At 29.6% G+C, this 24,983-nt stretch overlaps 1 protein-coding gene across 16 annotated transcripts in view; it reads left to right on the top strand.

Annotated features, from left to right (window-relative positions):
- Positions 1-24,983, top strand: part of LOC107439393 (zinc finger CCCH domain-containing protein 11A) — a 45,593-nt gene that overhangs the window by 236 nt on the left and 20,374 nt on the right. For 2 of the 16 annotated variants that reach the window (XM_071184394.1, XM_043042808.2), the window contains exons 1-9: positions 11,234-11,334; positions 12,506-12,687; positions 13,376-13,475; positions 15,152-15,271; positions 16,820-16,931; positions 20,455-20,610; positions 22,126-22,221; positions 23,714-23,812; positions 24,645-24,713. In XM_071184394.1, coding sequence (XP_071040495.1) covers positions 13,413-13,475; positions 15,152-15,271; positions 16,820-16,931; positions 20,455-20,610; positions 22,126-22,221; positions 23,714-23,812; positions 24,645-24,713 — 715 coding nt within the window. In that variant the 5' untranslated portion in view covers positions 11,234-11,334; positions 12,506-12,687; positions 13,376-13,412. Of the gene's footprint in view, positions 1-7; positions 598-11,084; positions 11,344-11,450; positions 11,549-12,505; positions 12,688-13,318; positions 13,476-15,151; positions 15,272-16,819; positions 16,932-20,454; positions 20,611-22,125; positions 22,222-23,713; positions 23,813-24,644; positions 24,714-24,983 lie in introns of those variants that run through there. The other 14 variants (XM_071184390.1, XM_071184392.1, XM_071184393.1 and 11 more) reach the window with 11 other exon arrangements.

Below are 24,983 nucleotides of genomic sequence, written 5' to 3'. Positions count from 1 at the left end.
AGATTACTCTTAAGAAAAATTTAGCCAAAAAAAATTTTTTTTAAAGAAAATACGTAACTGAATATTTAGCCAAACATTCGGCCCACCGAATATTCGTTACATACCTATTCAAAATTATCTTAAAATATGCTATTTTGTGACAACCACAAGCCTGACACACAAAAAAACAGAAAAGGGCATATTGTTTTTATATTGATTGCTAATCTAGGGAAGGAAGGATAATTTATTTTCTTTAGGTCTGCTTGCAATATTAACGATGTCACACAAACATGCTACTGTTAATTTCGTGCCCTGTTAGCATTAAAAAATAAGCAAAAACATCTTCAAAATTTTCGTGGTAAAATATGTTTTCATCAGAGTATAAGAAAATAACAATAGATGCCCCTTACAGTTTTAAAATTTCAGAAAGTTATTTTTATTCTATTTGTTTTAAGATCATTTCTATGGTTTTGTGTTTCAGGATTACTGAAGAAAAGGTGGTACTGTCACTTTCAAGCAGGCTTTTACATCAACTTCAGATCTTCTAGATAGCACCGCTAAGATATCAAGGATCCATGTTTCTGTAGCCGATTTGAATATGCCATGAGAAGCATACAAGTAGGCGATATTTTCATTTTCAAGTTTCTGAGAGGGAGTCTTGTTTCTTTTAAAATTAATAACCTTTTATTACAATGTATTGAACTGAGTAAACTTTTTGCAAGTTTCTCTATTTTAAATTTTGCATTATTCATTTTATTGATAAGAATCTATAATGAGCATATAAGTAGGCAATATTTTCATTTTCAAGTTTCTGCCAGGGACTCTTGTTTCTTTTAAAGTTAATAAACTTTTATTACAATGTATTGAACTGAGTAAACTTTTTGCAAATTTGTCTATTTTAACTTTTGCATTATTCATTTTATTGATAAGAATCTATGATGAGCATACAAGTTGGTAATATTTTCATTTTCAAGTTTCTGAGAGAGACTCTTGTTTCTTTTAAAATTAATAAACTTTTATTACAATGTATTGAACTGAGTAAACTTTTTGCAAATTTGTCTATTTTAAATTTTGTATAATTCATTTTATTGATAAGAATCTATTAGCATGATGTTATAAGTATTACTATTAGTGAACCATTTTTTGTAATGACTCCTGAAATAAAAAATCAACTCTATCTGGCAAATAGGGCTGTCTATGGGCTGAGAAGATTTATTAAATCTAGGTTTCTTTCTAGAAAAACAAAGTTCTTAATCTACGAAACTCTTGTCAAGCTAGTCTTGACATATGCTTCTGAAGCTTGGACAATGTCAAAACTGGAAGAAAATTGTATCGCAGTATTTGAAAGAAAGATTTTGCAGAGTATACTTGGTGGTGTAAATGAAAACAATAACTCGAAAAGGAGATTTGACTTCGAACTGTTCAGGATTTATGAACAACCCAATATCATTAAATACGCATACAAATAAATGGAATGAATTGGATGAATGAGTGATATAACAATACAATAAAGAAGATACTGCTTTTTAGACCCACTTGAACAAGAAAGCGGGGAAGGCCGTGGTTGAGCTGGGCCGACTCGGTCGAGCCTGATTTTCTTTTGCAATTAATGAAAGGAATTGAAGATCAAGTGTAAATCAGAAGTCATTATGGAGAAATCTTCAGAGGAAGACATTGGCCCACATTGAGCTGTCTGCACAAATATGATGATGAACTATCTTCTAATTATCTATATTTAAACTGAAAAACTAATGAGTTATAAAATTGTTTAAGTTGTTGGATAGGGTTTAAAGATCCTAGTTTTCAGGCAGTTCAAGGAATGTATGCTAGGATCTAACATTTTCATAAAATTTACCATAAGAACTAAAAGCTGTTGCATTATTTTTTATTCAAAATATTTTAGCTCCCAAAAATTGGTCTTGATTCCCAGAAATGTTGCATTTCCAAATTATTGAGGCTAGATAAGTATATACATGTTGTTTGCTGAACATTTATCACTCTCAAGGACAATTTTGCAGTATCACTTATGATAAAACAAAATAAGTTTAAGTTCTATTTTTCTCTGCAGTCAATATTTTTAAAATTACTCAAAAGTTTTTAAAATTACTCTCTATATATGTATATATACGTGATTGCCACTCTTCAGTATAAATCGATGCATCGCGAAATATCGATTTAATGCATATATCAGCGGACCGATATAAAGACTTTCGTTATAGTCGATGCATCAGAAATCTTATTTAAGCCGTCATATAAGACAACGCTCACGGTTTAACGATTTAACATGTGAGAATCCTTGCCTACGCTGTCACTGAGCTGACAAAGACTATTTTGGTTTCGTCTAACTGCGGAGCTGTTAATACGGTCTAGCTACGAAGACGATGTTAGTTTTGTGATGTTGAATAACAAAAAGTGAAAAGTCCCTATTTCGTGCGCGGATCAGCGTTGAAATAGAATGCTATGCACAGTTTCTTTATGTGCCATTTTTGTCTTTGGAGGTTTACTTTTCTTGTAGATGATTTTCAGCTGAACTTTTGTTATTTTGTGATCGCTGTGCACTTTATTTTGTCAGGATTTATTGTTTCTTGTTAATTATTTTCCTTGAGACTTTGGCTACGTGGCGATCGTTTCATTGTGCATTATTTCGTTACTTTTTTTTTCTGTCAGAATTTAACGATTCTTGTCAATTATTTTTAGTAGACCTACTCAGGGCTGATTGTGCTCCGGAAAAAATCCGGATTTCCGGAATTTTCGCTAACAGTGATCCGGAAGTTTCTGGAGATCGAAGGTCCAGACGTTTCAAAAGATCATAGATCACAGAAGTTTCTGGAAATAAATTTTCAAAGGTGGAACTTAAAAACACAGTTTATTTTATTTGTTCGTAAGGGAGAGCCAGAGGGATTCTTCGTAAACTTATATTCGTGATTAATATTCATTTTTTAGCAGTAAACAGTTGTTATAATCATAAACTCAAGAAAGAAAGACATATTTGTAAATTTTAATTACTTCTCCAGGTCATCATAGGTATGTGTAAATGGTATAGGTATGTGTAAAAGTTTAAATATATTTTAAGCAAACTAAGAAATTTTGAGAAAAAGGAAAAAAAAACCTTGTTTAAATGTTTTTCAATTGTAATTGTTTTTTTTTTTTTTTTTTTTTTTTTTTTTTTTTTTTTTTTTTTTTTNAAGAAATTTTCCGGAATTTTGACATGGGCTCACAATCACCCCTGCCTACTGTTGCATGACAATCGTTGCGCAATAGCTGTTATCTTAAATTTCCGTTCTTTGTTCTGAACTGAATCTATTAATGTTGTTGTCTTGTCCAGTAGTGCAAGGAAAATTAAATTTGTCCAAAAGTATCTAAAACAGCTTTGGCCACAATAATCTCTATGGAATAGAGGAGTTGCTGCGGGGGATCCAGATGGATCCTGAAGAGCTTCGCCAATATGGCTGGGCAATCAAAGATATGGTCAGGAGAGAGTTTGGTGTGGATACAGTGAGGACAACTTCTGTTGCTTCGATGGCCATCGAGAGACATTTTCATTCCCTTGAAGTGCTTAATCCTCAATATAGCTATGGTTGCGGAAATGGCTCAATCACAGTTTAGGGCAGGGATTGAGTGCTTCTGAGAGGTAGCAGAAAGTAGTCTGCGGCTGGCTGTTGGAAAGTTGGGAGTTATCTCGGACCTCCTTGGCCAGGATATCAGCTTTCTCATTACCATCGATGTCGATGTGTGCTGGTATACATTGAAGGATGCAAATTCTTTGGGCCGTGGTTATTTCGTTTAAGAGCAGGATGATGAAAAGAAAGTATGAATAAAAAAAAGATTCTTCATTTTTTTTTTCAAATATTGTTTTTTATTTTAAGCAATACAATTTAATTTTGTATTTAACTTCGTTATAAAAAGTTAATATTTTTAAAATTTATTTAATGCACGTAAGTATAATAATTTGATAGAATTTGATTATTTTTAAACAAGTCTTTAAGTCGTTTTTTAATTATAAAAAAATTTGGCTATTAGTTAAAACAAATATTTTTTAATTGAATAAAAAGTTAGCAATGTTTTGAGTTTTGACGCTTTTTAATAATTTAACAATAGTACCTAAAAGTTTTTTTTCTTCTTAAAATTCTTTCAATACTTGATTGTTTCATAATTTGTTAAACAGTCAGTATCATTTCTAAACAAATAAATCCTCAGTCGATTTTACTTTCAAAAAAGAAGATAATAATAAATAAATAAAAAACTTAAATTTATTTTTACATTCATTATGTATTGAATTAGACCATTAGTTAATACAACTTTATTATTTTAAATAAATAAATTAAAGAAGGTCTAACAATGCTTCAAAATCACGTTTTTTTTTAAACAAATAATTTTAAATATCATGTTTAAGTTAAAAATGACATTAAAGTTTTGACGCTTTTTAATAATTTAGCAATAGTACTTAAATAGGTTTTTTTTATTTTTCTTAAAATTCTTTCAATACTTGTTTATTTCATAATTTGTTAGACAGTCAGTATCATTTCTAAACAAATAAATCCTTAGTAGATTTTATTTTCAGGAAAGAAAACAATAAAAAATAAATAAAAAACTTAAATTTATTTTTACATTCATTGTGTATTGAATTAGACCATTAGTTAATGCAACTTTATTATTTTAAATAAATAAATTAAGGAAGGTCTAACAATGGTTCAAAATCAGTTTTTTTCATCAAATAATTTTAAAAATGTTTTACCAAAGTGAACATTTCTTTAGTTTGTTTTTTTTACTTTCATATTTTTTTCTTTTAATTTTTAATGCATGTATGTAAAATATTTTGTTAGTTTTATTTTTAAAACAATAAATCTTAGGTCATTTTTAATTTTAAAAAATAATTTATATTATATCATTAAAAAATGTATATTATACATAAATTAATATTATATATAAAATTTCTATAATTAAAAAATAAAGCTTGGGTTTGTTTTTACTTAAGACATTTTGTTTTGTAATAGATTTATTCCTTTTATTTATTTTTGATTAATTAAAAGATTTCTGATAGCTAATTTTTGAAAATTTACTAAATCGCGATGTCTAACAGACTAAATTTATTATTATCATGATGTAAAATTTCTTACATTGCCCAGTCCTTATCTTGAGAAGAGATCAGTGTACTGAATTCCAGTCTCCAATTAATGTTTTCTTTCTAATTGGTTTTGTAAATTAAGTTATTAAAAAATGAAACTTTCCGTTTCTTTAAAGAAATTCAACAATTAATTTCTGATAAATAAAAATTTTTACTTTTTATGAAAACATTCTTATTTTTCATAATTATTAAAAAATGATAACGAACATCATAATGAAAAAATGGGATTGACTATACAAATTTTGCGTACATAAGCACATTTGCTTATGTACGCAAAATTTGTATTGTTGAATCTGAATCTCCTGATATAAGCATTACCCCCAACATTTTGAGATACTGTGCAAGGTTAATATAAGGTTATTTTAGGGTAAAACATCAATGATGATGAAGTGAAAAATAAGTAGGAGATATAAATGGCTCCAGGAAAAGTTAGTGGTACGATTGAGTGATGGGAGTAAAAATATATATGAGACAAACTGTTATTTTTGTCTTGTTTTCTGTAGAAAATAAACAAGTAAGTAAAATAAAGAAAAAAATAATTTTTTTTAAAGAAAAAAAATAATAAAAATATTTGGGCCATTCGATGCTAAAATCACGCTAAACTGTGTTGATGGGTTAAAATGAAAGTTCAGTCTATAAATTTTTTTAGAGTGGTACCCATGTATATATTTAAAGAAAAATTGCCAAAAGCTCTCAATCCTAACCCACAAGTCAATCTTGCAGCGATTCATAGGAGAATTTCTTTTTCTGCTTCACAGCCATGTTTTTCAGTGATTACATCATTGCATTTGAATTTCAGGCAGATTGATAAGTATAATAATCAATATAGAGTTTTATAAAAATTTAAGCATTTTTTAAAAAATTTATGATTTTCAAATTTCACAAGAATAGCTGGCAATAAAGGGTTTGTTACTAATTTCAAGATTTGTTTAATATTGCAATATGTAAAAGTTATTTGTGATTGCTGGCAGAAAGTTTTTAAATTGAGATTTTGTATTCACAAAAAATTGTGTTCACAGCAATTGTTCAATATGAGGGTGAGTGTTTTAGTTTTAACAGATACCATCACCAAAACAAAATGGAGTGAATTGGTTGAAATTTTGCCCAATTATCACCTAGCCAAAGAAATTAAAACTGTCACTTTGAAAAAACCCTCAGTGAAATCCTTGGGGCGGTGCGTCTATAGTTATCGAGAGGACTGTCATCAATGGATTGCTGTGTTGGGAGGCATCTCGCGATTTCTGCCGGAACGAATTTACCGTATGTGAGTCATTTGTTTTTGTAATCATTTTTGTAAATGTTCATTTTGTATAGAGTCTTTTGTAAATAATTTATGTATTAAAAAAATGAATGAAACATATTTTGTATTCATTTCGCACTAGTGTTGAAACTCATGGCGCCAATACATATCTATTGCTTTTTTTTTTTTTTTTTTCATAGGCAGAGCATTAACTTGCTCCATTTGCTCTCAACAAGTGCATGGTTGCCACTCCACAGGGAATTTTGTTTCTTATTTTTGTCTTATGAAAAACTGTGACCACTCAAATCATACTCTATGGGATATTTAAGCATGATATTTCAGCTATACTAAACTATTTCATTTACTATAGCATTATTTAAGTATGTTCAGCTGTTTTTCCAGCAATTAAAACTAATAAATATAGTTAGCCCAATATAGTTCACACAAGAGAACAGTAATTGTTGTTTCCTGTTAGTATATTGTGTATGATATGTATAGGGAATTTTTTCCCATATTTGAGTGTCAACCCTGAAGTGACTAAAACAAAAAAAAAATCAATGTTGGTGGCTCGAGTGTTTTAAAAAAAATAAAATAGGTCCCCTATTTTTAGTTATCTATTGGTTTTCGATTTTTTGTCCAATATCTCCTGCCGGCACAATGGACATGAGGTTTTTTGTTGTTGAAGCCAATTTTTCAAACACTCCCTGTGAAAGTGGATTATAAGGAGTGCTGAAAGGCATCAATACATTTTCCTCCAAGCAAATGGAACAAGTGACTGTCTTTTGACAGAACCTATCGATGACTAAAGATTAAATTTCTAATTTTGGTTGCCAATCGGATTATCAATTTATCAGACATTTTCTGATCCTGAAAATTCTAGATTTTGATCCGGATATGGACTCCACCTGCTCCAACTCGCATTTAATGAAAGTGCTTTAATGCAACTCGAATTTAATGATATCCTCTTTCATGTTCAATGCCTGGAGATATCCATCCGGATCCAGAAACCGGAGGTCATGTCAACAACCACTGGTTCCTCCATTGCCAGCACCTGTTCTGAAAGCTTTTGCCACGGCAGCTCACTAGGATTTAACTCAATGAGATTAGCAGAAATGTAATCTGTCATATTATCTGACTAAATGTCAAATGATACAGCTCCTCTCCGTGCGAGACCTTATANAGCTGGCAGCAAATTATGTCATTTTGTTGTGTGTTTTCATATACTTTAGTCTAAATAAATTGATCTGTTGAGGTTTATTTGTGTTATTATGATTTTATTTGAATTTATTTAGTAATTTTAAACTTATGTAAGTATTATTTTAAAATGTTGAATATGAACAATGCGCATACGCAAGTTTTTCCTTCAATGAATCAGCGACATTCAAGAACTTGGATAGTGTCAACGAATCATCCAATTTCTTGGACAGAGAAATCCGACCAATTTCTCGGATTCAAGAAATTGGACCGTGTAAACAGGCCTTAAGTCAACAATTTTTGAAAATCAAATCTTGTTCCAAAATAAAAATCTCGAGCAGTGAAAAAAATTTGAAAGAGCTCAAAGCAAACACTACAATGTAAAAATAAAAAAAAAATTCACAGTGTTGTGTAATGATCAACTCGACTCGGAAAAATGAACTTCCAAACAATGATTTTTTTTTTCTCAATCAGTTAATTTATGGAGTCACTGTTACATTAAGTATGACACATTTAGTTCATGAAATTTTCAAAGCATTGAAACATGTCAAGTATGCAAAAAAAAACATTACAACACAAAAACGCTTTGATCCACAGAGCATTTATCCACAAGTTGCAAAAACCAAAATGTCCAGCATTGCCAAGCAGAGTGTAGGGGAAAAGATGGGAGAGGCCTCTCCCATTTTTAACACTTCTTTTTTTTTTTTTGGAAAAAGAATGAGAAACCATCATATTGTAATTTAAACAAAACAATATGTTTTCAGCCACTGGCGGTACATCATGACTTTGACGCAACTGCAAGCCATCTCCGTGCCATAGGCATGATGACCGCACGACTTGACATCATCGATCAAAAAGTCTGATGGCTCTTGGACAACCCTATATCGTCAGATTAACGTAGGGTATGCCCAATCATATGACAATGCTCTCCGCTTCAGCTCCTTTAACTGCTAGAGAACTTCTGCCAGTGTTGCTCCTGCGCAACAGCAGATACGCATCGATCAGGATGTCTCTAACGTCTTCCCGATCCAACGGAAACTCGTTTGGCGTTTGAAAGACTGGAAATCAATGTAAGCGGTAGTAGCTGTGTTGGGCACATTTCCAATCGTTGTGTTATCGTCCGACAATGAAACGGCAGCCAGTTCGCTGATGCGAAACTGGCCACCCATCTCATAACCATTAAGGTGTAAAACACCTCATACAAAAGACATGATTGAATAATTTGGAAATGACTCTGAGCAGAAAGGAAAGCAATATGCTGGAGCTACCTACCTATACCTATATGAATTTTTTATCTGAGCACCAGCCAATTTAATGGCTTTATCTCGTTCATCTGTGTGAAAAGTTCGGAGCGAAGGTCCGAGAGATGCTAGGAGTAAAGAGTAATTTAACGAACTGATAGTAAACAGTCATTGGAGTAAAGTGGAACAGCAGAGTTCAGAGGTCTTTCCCTGTAGGATAGAATTCAGTAGCGAGATGGCTTCTTCATTCCTTAAGAGCTCCTGTAGCTCTTTGATAATGGATACGAGTCGGAGAGTTGTTGAAACTTTTTCCTGGGGCGGGCCTCGCACGCAGAAAAATTAGCTGCGTGTTCCATGTTGCAGTTGCAACATTTGGGAGGAGTAGTCCTTTTCTTTTGGCACTCGTAGGAGAAATGGCTTTCGGCGGCGCCGAGCATGATCTCTGAGCATGGCTGTAGGCCTGACATCTAAAGCATTGGAGTGGTCCTCTGACGCCGTGAAATCTTTCCACTTTGACCGGGAACCGCTCGATGTGGAATACTAGATGCTGATTTGTCACTTCCTTAACGATCACTTGGAAAAGTGGGTAGAGCCTATAGACCCCGCCCTCACGTTTCTGGTACTGGACGATCTTGATGATTTCGATGTTTAATTTCTCTATTTCTAGAGTAATTTTACTGAAATCAAAGTCTATTGGGAGTCCACGAACGAGAAATTTTCTATTTCTCGTGATTGCATTAGGTTTATCATTAGTGGAGATCTCTTTTTTAGATTCAGGCATCTGAGAATTTGGCGTTGGGAGGGATCCGGAAGTTAAGGCAGAGGGCTTTCTCTTCTTTTTCCTTCTCATCTCCGTTCTGTTAGAATCAGGATCAATTTTTGTTGAGATTTATGAGGCTCTCGCCTCTTCCATCGGTTCAGGCTCAGTTGGGGCATCGACACAATTAGGTTCTGAGACTTGTTCTCCGTCCTCTGGATTCGTAGTGGGGCTTTCCAATGTAGAGCTCGGCGTGTCAGGCATGGGTGGTTTAGGATCTTTGATTTGTTTCTTCAAGAAATACGGTCTCGAGATAATGACTAGAGGCCCAGTGGACTTTTACGAATCTTCCATATCAATCTTCGTAGATGCTGCCTGGTTTTACATCAGGCAACCGCCAGTTGGAATAGATAATTGGAGGTTCTCTGCTCTTAGTGGAAGAAGAAGACATAGTCTTACCTCCCCTTCCGGAACAGTGAGAATACATGATAGTTTGAACTTGGTTATAAAACAACCGTACTCAGTGAAATCTCGATCGGGAATGAATGATGCTGGAGCTCTGAATCGCACCTCCTCTTATACTTCTCGGGAAGGAAATGCATCCGCTGTGACGTCAAAGAACCTGTTTACTCCAGACTATCTCAAGAAATGTTTCGAAAGAACTCCACGTTGCAAAGCAATTTCAAGGAATTGTTTTGCATGTTAATCAAATGGACGAAAAATGCAATGTTGGTTGTGATTGCAGAGCATCTCAAATCCAGTCGAGCCCAAAGTACATTCAAATGATTTGTAAACACGCATCCATGACTAGCAAAAAATTAAAATAGAGCTAGCTAGATTCGGCGATAGCTTTTAAACCATTTTTGTCATTAAAAAAATCTGAGGCTTTTCAAATCAGTGTTTCATTTAAATATATTCGCTCCGATTGATTTCGGGTGCGTTGTGCAGTTCATTCCAAAACATCTTGCTCAATAAATTCCTCGTTTCGTACAAACACTCTACAGCAGTTCCCTCTTTAGCCCAGAGTTGCTCCACAGTCATCGTTCTCGCCTTCTGTGGCAGTACAGGCAAATTTTACTGCAACTTGTGCTTGTGAAAACACACTTTTATTATGCGTCCCTCGAATTTCACTCGACGAATATGAGGCAGACCAATCTCTTTTTTGAAAAACTTTTTTTGTGGTTATGGATCTGACACCCAACACACGGTTGTTCAAGTCCAGCAAGTCAATCACATGTTTCAAAGCGCATCTCCAATTCCATGGCTCTATCTCAAGCACACTTGAGGCTCCACCATGTACCTAGGCAACACTTTGCATGCTTTCACCATTAGCGTGTAGAAAGTATTGGAAGAAGGAAGTACGTTAGTTTCTGTCATGGTTTTCAAATAGATTAAAAACTTCTTAGCTACGAAACTATATGGAACTGAAAACTACATTGAACATAGTTCTCAAAGAAAGCAAAGTGGAAGTTTTAAAAAATATTTTTGATAATTTAATTAGAAAAGAAGGGGGGAAATGTCATCGTACATTCCTATACAACTGAGAAGATGAGGGGAGGTTCAAAACATGGAACAGTACTTCTCCCCAGATGGCGTATTCGAGTGTTGCTATCGCGAATAAACAGATTTAAACGGCTATAATAAGCAACATCTAATGCAGTAGCTTGCGACTTTTTCTAGAAAGAGGTAAGCAATGAAAGACGTGCTTGATTAAATCAATAGATCAATTTTAAATTACGTTGTCTATTTACATTTTTATCTAAATTCTAGAAAGAACTGTTTCCTAAATTGAAATTGAGTTAGTATTGTAAATATCTGGTTTTGTTATTTTTTATTACTTTTCAGTTTGATGAATTTTTATCATAAGTTAAATAATTAGTAAATGTTTCCGTGTCCTTGGATAATTTATTTTGTTCAATTTAAACGGAAATAAAATTTCAAATGTTTATGAAATACTTTTTATTGTTGTAAAAACAACTATTACTTTTCGTATGCCAATGATTCTTTCAAACGTTAGTTAGTTTTGTAATATAGTAATATCTTCTTCATTAAATTCCATAATGAAATTTCTGTAAGAACCAGGAGTATGTTTCATAGCAAAGTATTTTTATTAATATGACTATCTAAAGTTAGAACTTCTATTTAAAACGAAAAAGTTAACTGTTGACTTCTGTTGGAAATTGAAATTATTTTGTAATTGAGTCTACAATACTACCTCACAAAGTCTTATAGTTTTTTTTTTTATTATGTAATCTAATTATGCAAATACATTTCACTACGTTATTTATTAATTTTAAAATTTTGTGTGGTGTAATTTATAGTTATTGAAATTATTGCTAGGTGTTACTGCATATTAACTAAGCATTATTAGAATGTACTCTATAAGAAATGGTGTCAATTATTTTTTTTTTTTTTTTGTAATGATGTAGCAAATATTCTACTCTAATACTTGCTTTCCTTTCATTTTTTTAATGGTACAGAGAGCCTATTTATTATATTACCTTTTTACAGAGAGCCAAAAAAAATTTTCAGTTGGTTAACTTTTAATCTAATGATTAGATTTTCATGTACTAAACTAGATATTAGGGTTATGGCAAATATTCAACCACTATTCCAACTCTTAGCCGAATATTCGGTGGGCTGAGTGTTTGATTAAGTATTCGATTAAGTAGTTTACATTAAAGTTTTTTTCTGCAATTTAAGTAGATTTAATAAACAGAAGTCTTAAATCATATTTTTTCCTACACATTTTTGGAATTAGTTTTACACATATTTGTTAAGTTCTTAAGCTTGCAAATTCATATTCTGATAGACAAATAGAAAAGCCAAATTCGAAGACTTGAAACTAGATTACTTTAAATTTAAATATAAGCTTTGTACTGCTGATTTTTCTTAAAAATTATATTAAAGCAATTTTGTTGTTTTAACGCCCGGCGGCCAAGTGGTAGATCTTCTTTTTTGTGTCACAGGTCCTGGGTTTGGTACTTGGACGGGGCAAGGTTGACTTTTATACCTTCAGTGGCTAGATAAGATGAGTACCTAGTGTTCTTGGGAACTAAGCACTTGGGGTTCCACGTTCGGCTGACGACCCAACCAAAACATCTGCTTCTGCACCCCAGAGCCCAAGGTCATGAAAACTGAGATGGGCACAGTAAGCCTTGGCTCTCTTTTGGCTGAGTTTATTTCGTTTTAAGAATGTTTTTTTTCCCTTCTGTTTTTATTATAATACTGCATTTTAACAAAATGTTTCTAATAGTCTTAATTATTTTATTGTTACTTTTTTCTTCGATAATAATAGTAACCTGTAACATTAGAATACTGTGATTTTCATCATTAAAATTATATTATATGAATTTTTTTTTAAAAAAAAAACATTTTGTTTAAACCGAGATTTAAATTACATTGGTTTAAATACATTGGCTCACCTGGTCACAATATTTGTTTGTTTTTTCAATCATTGTGTCTAGGAAGAATTTCCTCAATTCAATGAAACCTTACAATGTAATAATGTGCAAAATAATAGTGAATATCTACTGATAATGGTGTGACTTTGTTTTAATGGTGAATATCTACTGATACATTTTGTTCAAGAAAAAGAAAACTATAGAGCTGCTTTAAAACTATTCTATTTATCATTGCATTATTATGCACCATATGCATTACAAATTATCAGTATTCTAATATTTTTTAAGCTTAATTTAATGAAGAAACAAAGAAATTTAAGCTATTCAACCGTGGAAGTTATTTGTTTTGCAGACATAATTTAATCGCTTTTGTTTCAGGAAAATAAAATAAAAAATTGGGAATAATTCCAACATTATTTTTATCAATTCATATAGCTGACAGCAAAGGAACTGGGGCACTAATACTGACAACATGGAAGAAAAATTCAAAACTCTCTCTGATTGTTATTTTTATTTCTACTCTTCCTGCACAAAAGTAAGTTTAAATTGTTTTTGTTTGCTTTGAAATTGTATTGTTGCTTTGATGAAGTGGTAATCTTAAATTAAAAATATGTCTTGTTGTATTTTTGTTTGATGATACAAAAATGAATCAATCTAGTTTTGAGTTACATGCTAATTTAAAAGTAAAAATTTGAAGAAAAAAATTGGATTTGTCCTTAGGCATTTGTGGCTAATGCAGGTTCCATTGTTCTGCAGAGCACATTAATTTCGGAATCACAAAATTAAAAAAAGATTTTTCTCAAATTAATAAAAAACAAGATCATTTTAAAAAAGACTGGGCAGAAGATATCAACATAGTAAAAACAAAATATCTTTCATGTAAAGTTTTGTTCCACACCTGCTTTAACACCTAGTATTATATTATTATAACTTTGTTGAACAGCCGACCCAGTGTTTTTGGGTTTATGACTCCTACTGTTTTCCATAGCCTCGTAATTTTGACCCTTATTCATTAGACAAGGGAACTCCTGATCAAGTATTGGGAGAAATTTATCTTCGTGGAACCTACTACCTTCGCTTTGAACACTTTTTAGAAAAGTTTGTATTTATCTTATCTAAAATTTATTTAGTGTAAATTAAACACATCAAAAAAAAATTATACTTTTCTTCAATATAAAACTGAAAAATAAATGGAATAAATTTAAATGGAAATAAAAAAGCTCAATAAATAAAAAGTTTTGAAATTTTTAATCAATCATGTCCCACAAGGAAGGACCTTTGAACATACCTGGGCCATTTTTGAACAAATGAAGAAATATTTATTTAATGATATTTTTTATTTAAAACATTGCAGTTAGGAGGTGATTGCAATACCAGGGGGTGATTGTGTTCCCGTATAACGCCCGTATAACGTATTTCTTTCTTTTGTTATTACCATTTTGAATGTTCAACTTAAATTTAACAACTAAGTGAGGAATTTTTTACTTTTTCAAACACTAAGCATGATCATTATGATGCGAAATCCCGGACTTCAGAGTAGTCCTGGCTAGATTACACATGTAATTTTTCGTATTCAAAACTCTAAATGATATAATTATTTTTAAAAATATAAATTCATACTACATAAGATTAATACCACTATTATAAATTTATAGAATCCGTGATAGTTTTGAAAAAAAAAATACTGTTGACATATAGTCTTTTTTATTTTTTAAACCTATTCCTCCTCTCTCCAGTGAAAATGACTGGGTGAGGTTTCACCCTCTATTCTTCGCTCCCATGATATTTCGAGGCTGGAGTGTTCAGTAGTAACGTGCCAATAAGAACATAACTAATTCATTTCTTTTGCCTCCAAAACATTTTATTTCTCATTTTACACACCAGATGGCAGTACCAGGATATTTTTAAGGTAGTTGTAGATAGTTAGTTTATTTTAAACTAGATGTCAGCACTAATCAAATTTTCAGGGCTAAAAAAATAGGCACTTTTATGGCCGTTTTCTTGAAAATTAACCGATTGTTAAAGGGTTAAAGTACAGAATGATTTTGGCAAATCGATGACATCACATCATGAATTTGTTAGTTTATTCTTTGTAAAAAAGAACATTTGTCCATTTTCTTCAGCAAGCATTTCCAGAATAAAAAGCTCGTTGACATGATGAGCAATTTTGTGTTTATTGTTGTTTATTTATTCTATTGTGTTATATTGCAGGGAGATGCATGTCCTTATAGACATTGTGAGCAGGCCTTGGGTACTGAAAGAGTATGCAGCCTTTGGAAAGAAGGTCGCTGCCTTCGAAGTGATTGCAAATTCAGGCACATGGAGAGTAGAGTTAGTTCTATTTATGTTCTGCTCACTGTTTTGTTTCTGGAAAATGAAATTTATGACTATGACTTTCTTAAAAGTGTTATTTTTTGTGATGCATTATTTATTAATTTTTCATTTTCTTCTAGATTTAGACATATATACTAAAATTTTTCTAAAACCTTGTATTTTATAAATGCATTTTAAAAAATGTCTAAACTTATTACCTATTGACAATTTTATCTTGACTCCATTTTGGCTCAAAATTGGCTTAATATGGATTTTATATGAACATGCACCGAGGGACCAATATTGGGATGTCTGCATTTTTTAATATTGATCCTGACATTTCTATATATTGCCTATATTGGTTGCAAAGTGGCTGTAAAATATCGGGTTGATCAGACAATTCTGTTTTGGTCATAAAGATACCAAAAACATAGATTACTGGATTTTGTCAATTTCTCCTGGTCTACTGATTTAATTAAAATTCTAATGGTTTTTGTATATTTTAGAAAATTCCCTAGTATTGAGTAAGATTCCTAAAAAAGAACCTATTTAAATAGAATTTTTGTACAGACTATTGCTTGCTTCCATATTTAAATAAGTACTACTAATAGATTATGAAGCGAACCTCTTTTATAGAAATTAGTTCTAAACTTTTTGTTCTAAAATTTTAAATTTATTTTAATTCAGAACTCTATTTTTAAATTAATTAAAAAAAATTTTTTTTTTGACTATTTTGATGAATTAAATGCCTATTNCATAACTTGAGTTCTTCGGTAACATGGGCATAGCTTTTTTATTCAGATTTTATTATTACATAGCTTTCAGCTTTACTGGATTTTCCAGTAGACTACCAAATTTTGTCAGTTTCTCGTAGTCTACTGTTTTAATAAAAACTCTCCTAATTTTCATGCATTTCAGAAAATTCCCTAAAATTTAGTAAGTTTCCTAAAAAATTCCCTATTGAAATAGAATTTTTGCACAAATTATTACTTACTTGAATATTTAAATACATATTACTAATACATTATGAAACGAGCATCATTTGTAGAAATCGTTTTAAAACATTTTTTGTTCTAAAAAGTGCAGTCTATTTTTATTCAAAACTCCCTTTTTAAAATAAGTAAAAAAAATCTTTAAACTATCTTTGAATTAAATGCCTATTACTATTCAAAATTATGAGTAAACATAATACGTAACATTTCAAGTATATTTTATGACAGTCAAAACTGGAAAATACTGCAGTTTTTCTATTTTGATGACTTTAAAAATCCCTAAAATTCCCTGTGTGTAAAATATTTAGTACATTATATACAACAATTTTCATGAAATTTATATTTTGTAAAATTTACTGGATTTTTTCCTATCCATGTCGGCATCTGTTATTATTTTATTTATTTTTTTGTAAAGAGTAGGAAATATATAGGTACTTTAATTAACTGTATAACATTAATATTTTATATGTTTTTAAAATTCTAGCAATATTTCCCTTGCTATAAAATAAAGATGATTTTAGGGATCTCTATCGTTCTACTGAGAGAAAACTAAGAAATATTTTCTGTCTTGCAGATTGATAGGAAAAGCATTCCATGTTACTGGGAAAATAAACCTGGCGGATGTAGAAAGCCCCACTGTGTTTTCTTCCATTATAAACCAAAAGCGTGCAACGAGAATCAGGAGTGTAAGATTATTTTATTTATTCTAATTGAAATGAATACAACTTCTGTAGTGACAGTCTTATGCTGTTGCTTAAGTATCATGTTGTAACTTAGACATGTGTATTATTATGTTGTTGCTTAGCAGAAGCTATGACACACACATCAAAAATGACCCCAAAATTTATGACCTCATTGCAAGAAATTGGGAGGGGAAATGCTATATTAAGAAATTCATTTGTATATGAATCATTCTTCTCTTTTGTTTACTTGTAGTCTTGGTGCTAATCCTTGATTCTAACAATTTTGTTTCTGAAATTCAGTTAATGATAATCTGTTTTGCTCTTAGGTTGAAATGTAATTTCTTATAAATTTGTAAAAAAAAGAAAGGAATAAAAAATTCAAAAATTAAATGTTAATTATTCAAAAAATTACGGCTATCACATTAATCTGACACTATATTAACTTTATTGACAATTTCTTTTCTGAATAATGGAATTGAATCTGAATAATTTTAAAGATAAATTAAACTGTTTGATTTTCTAGTCTTCTTATTTATATACAGGGTTTTTAAAAAGTGCTTATTTTTTATTTGCGTTTTGTAAATATTCAGTGATTGTAAAAAGTGCTTAATTTTCTATCTTTGAAAAAGAGATTTTTTCTTTGCCTTGTCGATCTGAGTTACAAAAAAATGCATGATTTTCACAATTTTCTCTGCAACTTTTATCAGAAACTAGTTTTTTATCATGATTTTGTAAAGTTTTTGAAAATGTTTTTGAATTTTATTGATTTAATGTTTATAAATTAAGAACTTAAAACGATCAAAAAAAAATTATAACTGCACAGATCCTAATTATGATTTTTTCTTCATCTTTTCTTTGGAAAGTGTTGAGTCATTAAAAAGTACTTAAAAGGTGGTTTTATTTGTTGAAAAATGTGGCTACACGCCCTGATATACCTTATAAATTTGACATAATAATTTCTTTGCAATCTTTTACTTAATACAAGGTTCATACACCTTAGGGGAAACCTGGAAAAATTAATATTTTAGGATTTTTTTCACTTTTTGAAGAAAAAAAAAAATTTTATTAAATAGTCCTTAATTTTGCCATCCATCCCTTTCTTCAAAATTGTCAATTAATGAAGATTTTTTATTTATTTTTTAAATTTAAGCATAAGATTTTTCTTCAGATGATTTATATTGAAACATGAATATATTATTTATGAGTGGATGGAAATTATTTTGACTCGAGAGTTTAATTTGTAGATATATTTATGTGTGTATCTGTCATATTTAGGCCTTGGATTTAGACGTGAGAAGTCCGAACTGATCAACTCTGTCAATAAGTCATGCACAATACTTTCATTAAATACTATTATAATTATGATTTACAATATATATAATGTTAAAAAAATATAGCCAAAATTATGGAGACTATTAATTGACTTTTCTAAGAGCATGGCACTCTTAATACTTTAAGATCAATATTATTTGCTATTTTATAACTATTCAGTTTATATAGCAGACAACAACTATGAGTTGTTAGTTATTATCAATCTAAATATTAATTTTAATTCTTATATGCCTCAATTTAGGCAGATATATTATATTAAATAAAACTAAAGTGGTCCCCAATAATTGTCTGATCTTAACTTGTAAAAAAAATTTTTTTGATTCTCAATATTTTTTATTACTTGTATACAAGGGGGCAGAATGTGTCCAATCAAGCAAATGAGGTTTTGGGGGAAATTCAGGCAACCTTTGGTCTAAAAAAATCCTAACAAATCTTTCGTTATTAAAAAATTTGTTGCTTTGCAAAATTTTTCCTTGTTAAAAAAACATTGTATGTCAATTTGTGTATTTATTAGTTTGAATTCTTTAAGTTTGCAAGTGAGACCTTCAATGAATTATTACTTTTTCAATATATTTTGATTTTTATTGTTTTTATTACATATGCTTGTTTATTTAAAAATTGTGTTAAATAAAATGAATTTATCAAAATTTTATTTCTATTTATTTTCATTAAAATTTTTTAATGGTATATAAACTTTCCAAAAATATTTTGAAAAAGTTATTTTCCTAAAAAAATCCAATGCATGATAATTTCGTTAATCCAATGATGGATAACTGTGAGTTTTCTGTATTATGTATGAAATTTTTGATTAAGAAAAAACTGATTACAGCTGTAATTGACGATAGATATTTACTACTATATCATAAATTTTTATAATCGTGATTACAAGTAATCAAGATTTTTCATTACATGTATTCATGAGTTGGGTAAGTTAACCAGTGAAGGAACACTTAAGCTTCGCTTGCCTTTTAAAAAATCATATTAATTTCAAAATTCGTAATTTTAGTTAAATGACAGTGCCAACATATTTGTTACTAATTGCAAATTGTGTAAAAAAAAATTGCAGAGAACTTTCGTAATATTGTTTTAAAGTCTTGGAGGTTCAAATAACAAGTAGTAAGAGGACCAAGTGAAGGAACAGCTCTTACCAGTGAATGAACACCCAGTAAAGGAACTCTTAATTTTGATTATTTTTAATGCTCTTTATGAGTTTATAAGCCATACAAATATTTAAAAACAAGCCTATTCTTGAAATTAGAACATATAAATACTTGGAAAATGTTAACTTTTTTTTATAATCATTAATTAAAAATTAAAGTGTCAACATATTAACACATACTGTTCATTCACTGGGAAATCTATGCCCAGTAAAGGAACATTATGAGGAGCTGTTAAAGGAGCATTAAAGGAACTGTTCCCTCACTGGTTAGAAGTTGTTTTTCATATTTTTAACATACTTTTGATGCAGAACATCACTGAAGGTACAAGAAAATTAAAGTTTATCTTTTATTTTGATTAACTTAGAAAAAAAAACAGTAAAGGAACACTAAAAAAGAATAAAACATAACTTCAATAACTATATTTTGAATTCTCTTTTTCACAGAGAGAAAAATAAAACTATAACTTCAAACATATAAATACAAACACTCACCTTATAATTTTTTCACCGAAACAAGGTGTTGCAGAGATAATAACAAATTCAAAAAATTTTCCAGAGAAGTCTATTTGACCAGGTAATCCAAAACATTGCTAGATGACTTCCTATTGTTTGGCAGTAAACTATTGTTACCAATAAATCTAAAGAAAAACTTTCAAATTCTTATTTTTAATCAATACATATGAAATGTTCCTTCACTGGGTAGTGTTCCTTCACTGGTTGGTTTACCCTACAAGTAATTAAAATATATGATTTAAAGTAATCTAAATATATGATACTTTGTTTACTTGTAATCATATCTTTTAATTACTTGTAATCATTACAGTTGTAATCAGAATTTTGAGAAATTTAATTCAATAATTGATTATTGTAATAACAATTACAATTGTTATCAAAATTATGATTTGTTTTAATCATACTTGCAAGTAATTAATAATTGTAAGCAATTATATTTTTGCCAAACTCTAGTTGGAAATCAAAACAAAATCAGATGCATTTTTCCCATCTTCTGATTTATTTTTAATCATTCTTTTTTAGTAATATTACCAGTATCCTCACCCGTTCTCAATTCATCTACACCCATTGCCAAAATTGAGAACATTGAAACTGAAGATCCTTCCATAAAAATAGAGAAAGAAGAGGTTGTTCGAAGTTCTTTGGAACCTTTCGTTGTCAGCTTTGATGAAAATGAAGGTTTGTTTTCACTATTTTTTACTTATTTAACAGATGTTCCATATTTCCTTTGATTCATAGAATTCAAATTTCCAGTTTCTCCTGGATTCGTAGAATTCCACTTCATCAGATTCAGGGGTCTGTCCAAAATAAATTTACTAACGTTTGGCGGTACCTTCACAAATTCAACTTTAGGTTAAACTTCAGTTTCACAAAATATTTTTAAGAAAGCAAGTTCTCATGCACACCCTGTTCTCGTTTCAATCTATGGAAAGGAAGAGCTTTACCACCAGCTGCCTTTTACGAAAAAATAGCACATGTTTGGTCAAATTGTGCAATGTGGTAAGCCTTACTGGTTGCTTACACTATATGAAAGCGAGCTTTTTTTCGCTGAGTTTTTTTAAAATGAAGCAACAAGGCTCTTCCTCTATAAACTGTACAGGAAGTTGAAATTCAAACATTATTCTAAACATACGAACATTATCTTAAACACTATTGTAAAGTTATTCTAACAGATCTTTATTTTTTTTATGAAACATTTTTTTCTCTGTGGAATTTTTTTTTTTTGTATGACCAAGTCCAAGATGTTCTCTTAATCAAAATAACTTTTAGTGCTTGTACTGTTAAATGCTTGTTTTTATTAAATTCAAGTTGAAATTTAACTATAGACAATGATTTGTATGGATTTTTAAATTTTGATCCAATTTTAAGACCCAAATTTTACAATAGCAAAATTATTTTTAAATATATGAGGAAAAGTATATACAAATCTACCAGTCATAAATGATTTTTATTTGTTGTGATAATTTTTGAACATATTTTCTTACCTTACCCTATTTTTGTGTTGACTTTTTAATATAATTTTTACAAATAACACAATAATGTCTAAATTTCACAAATAATGTCTAAATTTTCACAAAATAGGTGCCACACAAAAGGACCTAGACAGATCCATGAGAATTTTATTTTAAACTCTTTTTTTTTTTTAATTTATAAAAATTTAAAATGTTGACCTGTGGGATCATCCACAAATTATAGAAATGTTATTGAAGTATCATATCTATTCTACCTCATATTTTGTTTCTAAATTTTTATAACTCTTGACTATTATAAGTGAAAAAACAATTTAAAATAATTATTTTTCTCTCCTTTGTTCAAAAGAAAACTCTGAGAAAAATTTTTTTTAGATAATTTCTTCTCCCAGTAATTCTATGTCTACTTTTAGTAAGAAACTATTCCTATATATAGTATGTAGAATTTTTTATTAGATATAGCATTTTTTAGCAACCATCAAAAGAATAGTATATTTTGAAGTTAATTAACTCAAACTTTTATTAAAGAAACTAATTTTTATTTAAGATTTTGTTTAAAAATTGTAAAAACTTATTATTCTTAATATAGTTTAATTTGTAATTTTTATAATTCTTTTCTAAGGTTTAGCTTTTTTTCTTTTCTTTTTTTTTCTCTGGCTTGCCTGCATTTAAGAATTTTATTACTGTTATGAAAATTACATGACATCTTTTACTTTATTTTTAGAATCAGATGCTGAATCTATTTCAAGTACTCCTGTAAAATCAAATGACGTAAAATCTGGAAATATTAGAGGAAGTAATTTACTATCTAAATTTTCAGGTAAGTATTTTTGTTATATTATTAGCAAGATTAATCATTTATTATTGGTGTTCAACAAGTGCTTTTTTGCAGTATGAGGTTTCTTTAATGTACAGGTTGGCAAAGAATAAATAGGCCACATTCATGCTCTGGTTTTTAATTTTTCTTGGAATATCACAACCACCCTACAAATAAACTTGAAAACATTTCTGTCGGTGTCATATTAACAAATATTTCTAAGTTGAAACTTTTAGTCATCGTGCAGAGCTTGAAACATATTACATCAACGTTAACTTCATTACATCAGCATGTCAGTCAACAACACATTGCATCAACATTTCAATCAACAACACATTGCATAAACATTTTCAAGCATCCTGCAGAGCTTCAAGATATTTTTAGGAATGTTCAAGTCTTATGAGGTTTAGTACATATCCCTGTGTCTGATATGGACTTAATTAAATATCAATTAGATTTAAGTCTGGCAAATAAAGCACGTGAAAAAAAATCTAGTGCTGTAAAAGAAAAAAAATTTTTTAAAAAACAGGAAAATTTGTTCTGTTTTATTCTCACGTTTTTAAGTCTATATACTGGAAATACTACTTTCATAACGGCAAAATCTTTTTCATTTTGCAGAAGCTTTCTGCAGCATTTAATAAATTTAATCTAATTACATGTTTTTTTTAAACTTATTTTTGATTAAATGAAATTGTTTTATTATAAAATTTCTTTTTAAATTCAGATATGAAATTCGTTTTAGTTTAAGCAACTATGTTAAATTTACAAAATTAGTATTAATGAACATAACTTGTTTTAAAACTTAAGTTTCAATAAATTTCATGAATTTTAAACTTATTCTCTGAGCTAATTTCAAATCTCTTCCAGTTCATACAACTGTCTTCTTCTTGAAAAACCTTGAACTTAATACCTATATTGATAAAACTATGCAAACCTCTTTACATTACCTTTTTAATGTAACAATGTAGCTCCTCTATTTGGTATTTATAGAGTTTTGAAATATTTCTTCTGGACCTGACATTTTTGAAAGTTTAAGATAATTATTTTATTCTCAGAATTATAATTTAGGGCCAATCTCCATTATATGCTTTGAAAATGTCAAAAAATTATGCCTACTGACTGAGTATTTATCCAACCCACATCTATAGTCTGGTATCTATCCCACATCTATAGTCTGGTATCTATCCCACATCTATAAACTGTTCCAATTACTGTCCTGATTTTTTTTAAAAAAATATTGTCCTGATATATTTTTGCTGACTATGATGCTTGGAAGTCAAACTTTTGAGGCTTGGATAAAGTCAAGCTTTTAAGATAGGTTGAAATCAGGAATTGACTGTATAATGTTTGTTTCTTTTAAAATTCATATAAAGTTTATCAGTTTTGTTTAAATTTCAGAAGTTCTCTTCTTGAAATTAATGTATGCAACAAGGAAGTTAGTTATGAGAACATAAAATTTTTTTTATCTTAAATTTACTTTTGTATTCCAATTTAGCAAAAAGTTCAGAAATGGCTTTAGATTTTGAAATAAAATCATTGGAACAGATTCGATTGGAAAAGATTCATAAAGAGTCTGCAAATATTTACAAGACAGGTATGTTTTTAAAATTAATAAGCCACATATATTGTATTTGAGATGAATTTTTTTTAAAAAAATATTCTGTTAAACCTAAATTTTAAAATTTTTGTTTAATTAAAGCATAATATTTTTTTTATGAATCCCTGTAGTTAAGTTTTGAGTGTAAGCAAATTTAATTATGTAAAAGTAAGGATTCAAAATTTTCACGTGGTTATTTTATTTATTATTAATTAATTTATTTTTAAAATTATGTATGAATTCTTTTTAAACAATGCAGCAAATCTATGAAGAAATGAGGGCCTATCATTGTGCTGGAATATAACACAGAAAATAATGTGAGGAATGCAAATTACAATATTTTAAGTCTTACAGCTGTGACTGCCACCATCAGAAGGAACACGTTTTAAAGGAAGAAAATGGGCTATTTTTATTGTTGAGAGCCTATTCTAACATGTCTGCGTCTTTTTAATACTTTTTATATTCTAATTTGCCCTGTCTTATCGATGAATGCATTTTAAATATTTATAATTTAACAAATTTTTAAAATATTTTGATACGATTATCATGAGAAATATTTCAGTAAAAAAATGTATATGTGTTTTCATTATTTATTTTGTTAAAAGTTATAAAGATGTACATAAGTTACTCTATTTTTTGTCAATTATTTGAGAAATTGCTATTTAACTAAAAAATAAATAAATGTGAAAGTTACATTCAAAAATTCTGTACAAATGCTTTCTATTTTTAAAAAAAAATCAATAACGCAAATAAGTTTTTTTTAAATTGACCATTCTTTGCATACTTACATCAAAAATGCTCCCAATTTATTTCAAATAATGTGTTACAGATTATGAAGTTCCCACATTAGAAGATTATAAGAAGAAACGAGTTTTAGATGAAGACCAAATTTACCCACGTAAGTATTTTTTTAAAAGGATTTATAAATTTTTTAGTATGATTTTACAACTTAAGTTTATTGTAAAAAAAGTTTAAATCGTTATGCAAAGACATCTTATATTAAGCTTTTCTTAGCCTCTTAAAATCAATAAATAATTGTTTGTTTTTTAAATTAGTCATAAGTTTCTTCAAATGTTGTTTTCAAAGTAAACCATATATTCATAAGGCTTTATAGAGAGGCTTTACAGGCCTTTCATAATTCACATATTTCAGTTTGCACTTTTCAACA

This window comes from Parasteatoda tepidariorum, chromosome 8 (genome assembly GCF_043381705.1).
Source record: "Parasteatoda tepidariorum isolate YZ-2023 chromosome 8, CAS_Ptep_4.0, whole genome shotgun sequence".
Classification (NCBI taxonomy): Eukaryota; Metazoa; Arthropoda; class Arachnida; order Araneae; family Theridiidae; genus Parasteatoda; species Parasteatoda tepidariorum.
Note: the sequence above shows the minus strand (reverse complement) of the source record. Positions and strands in the feature narration are given on the sequence as shown.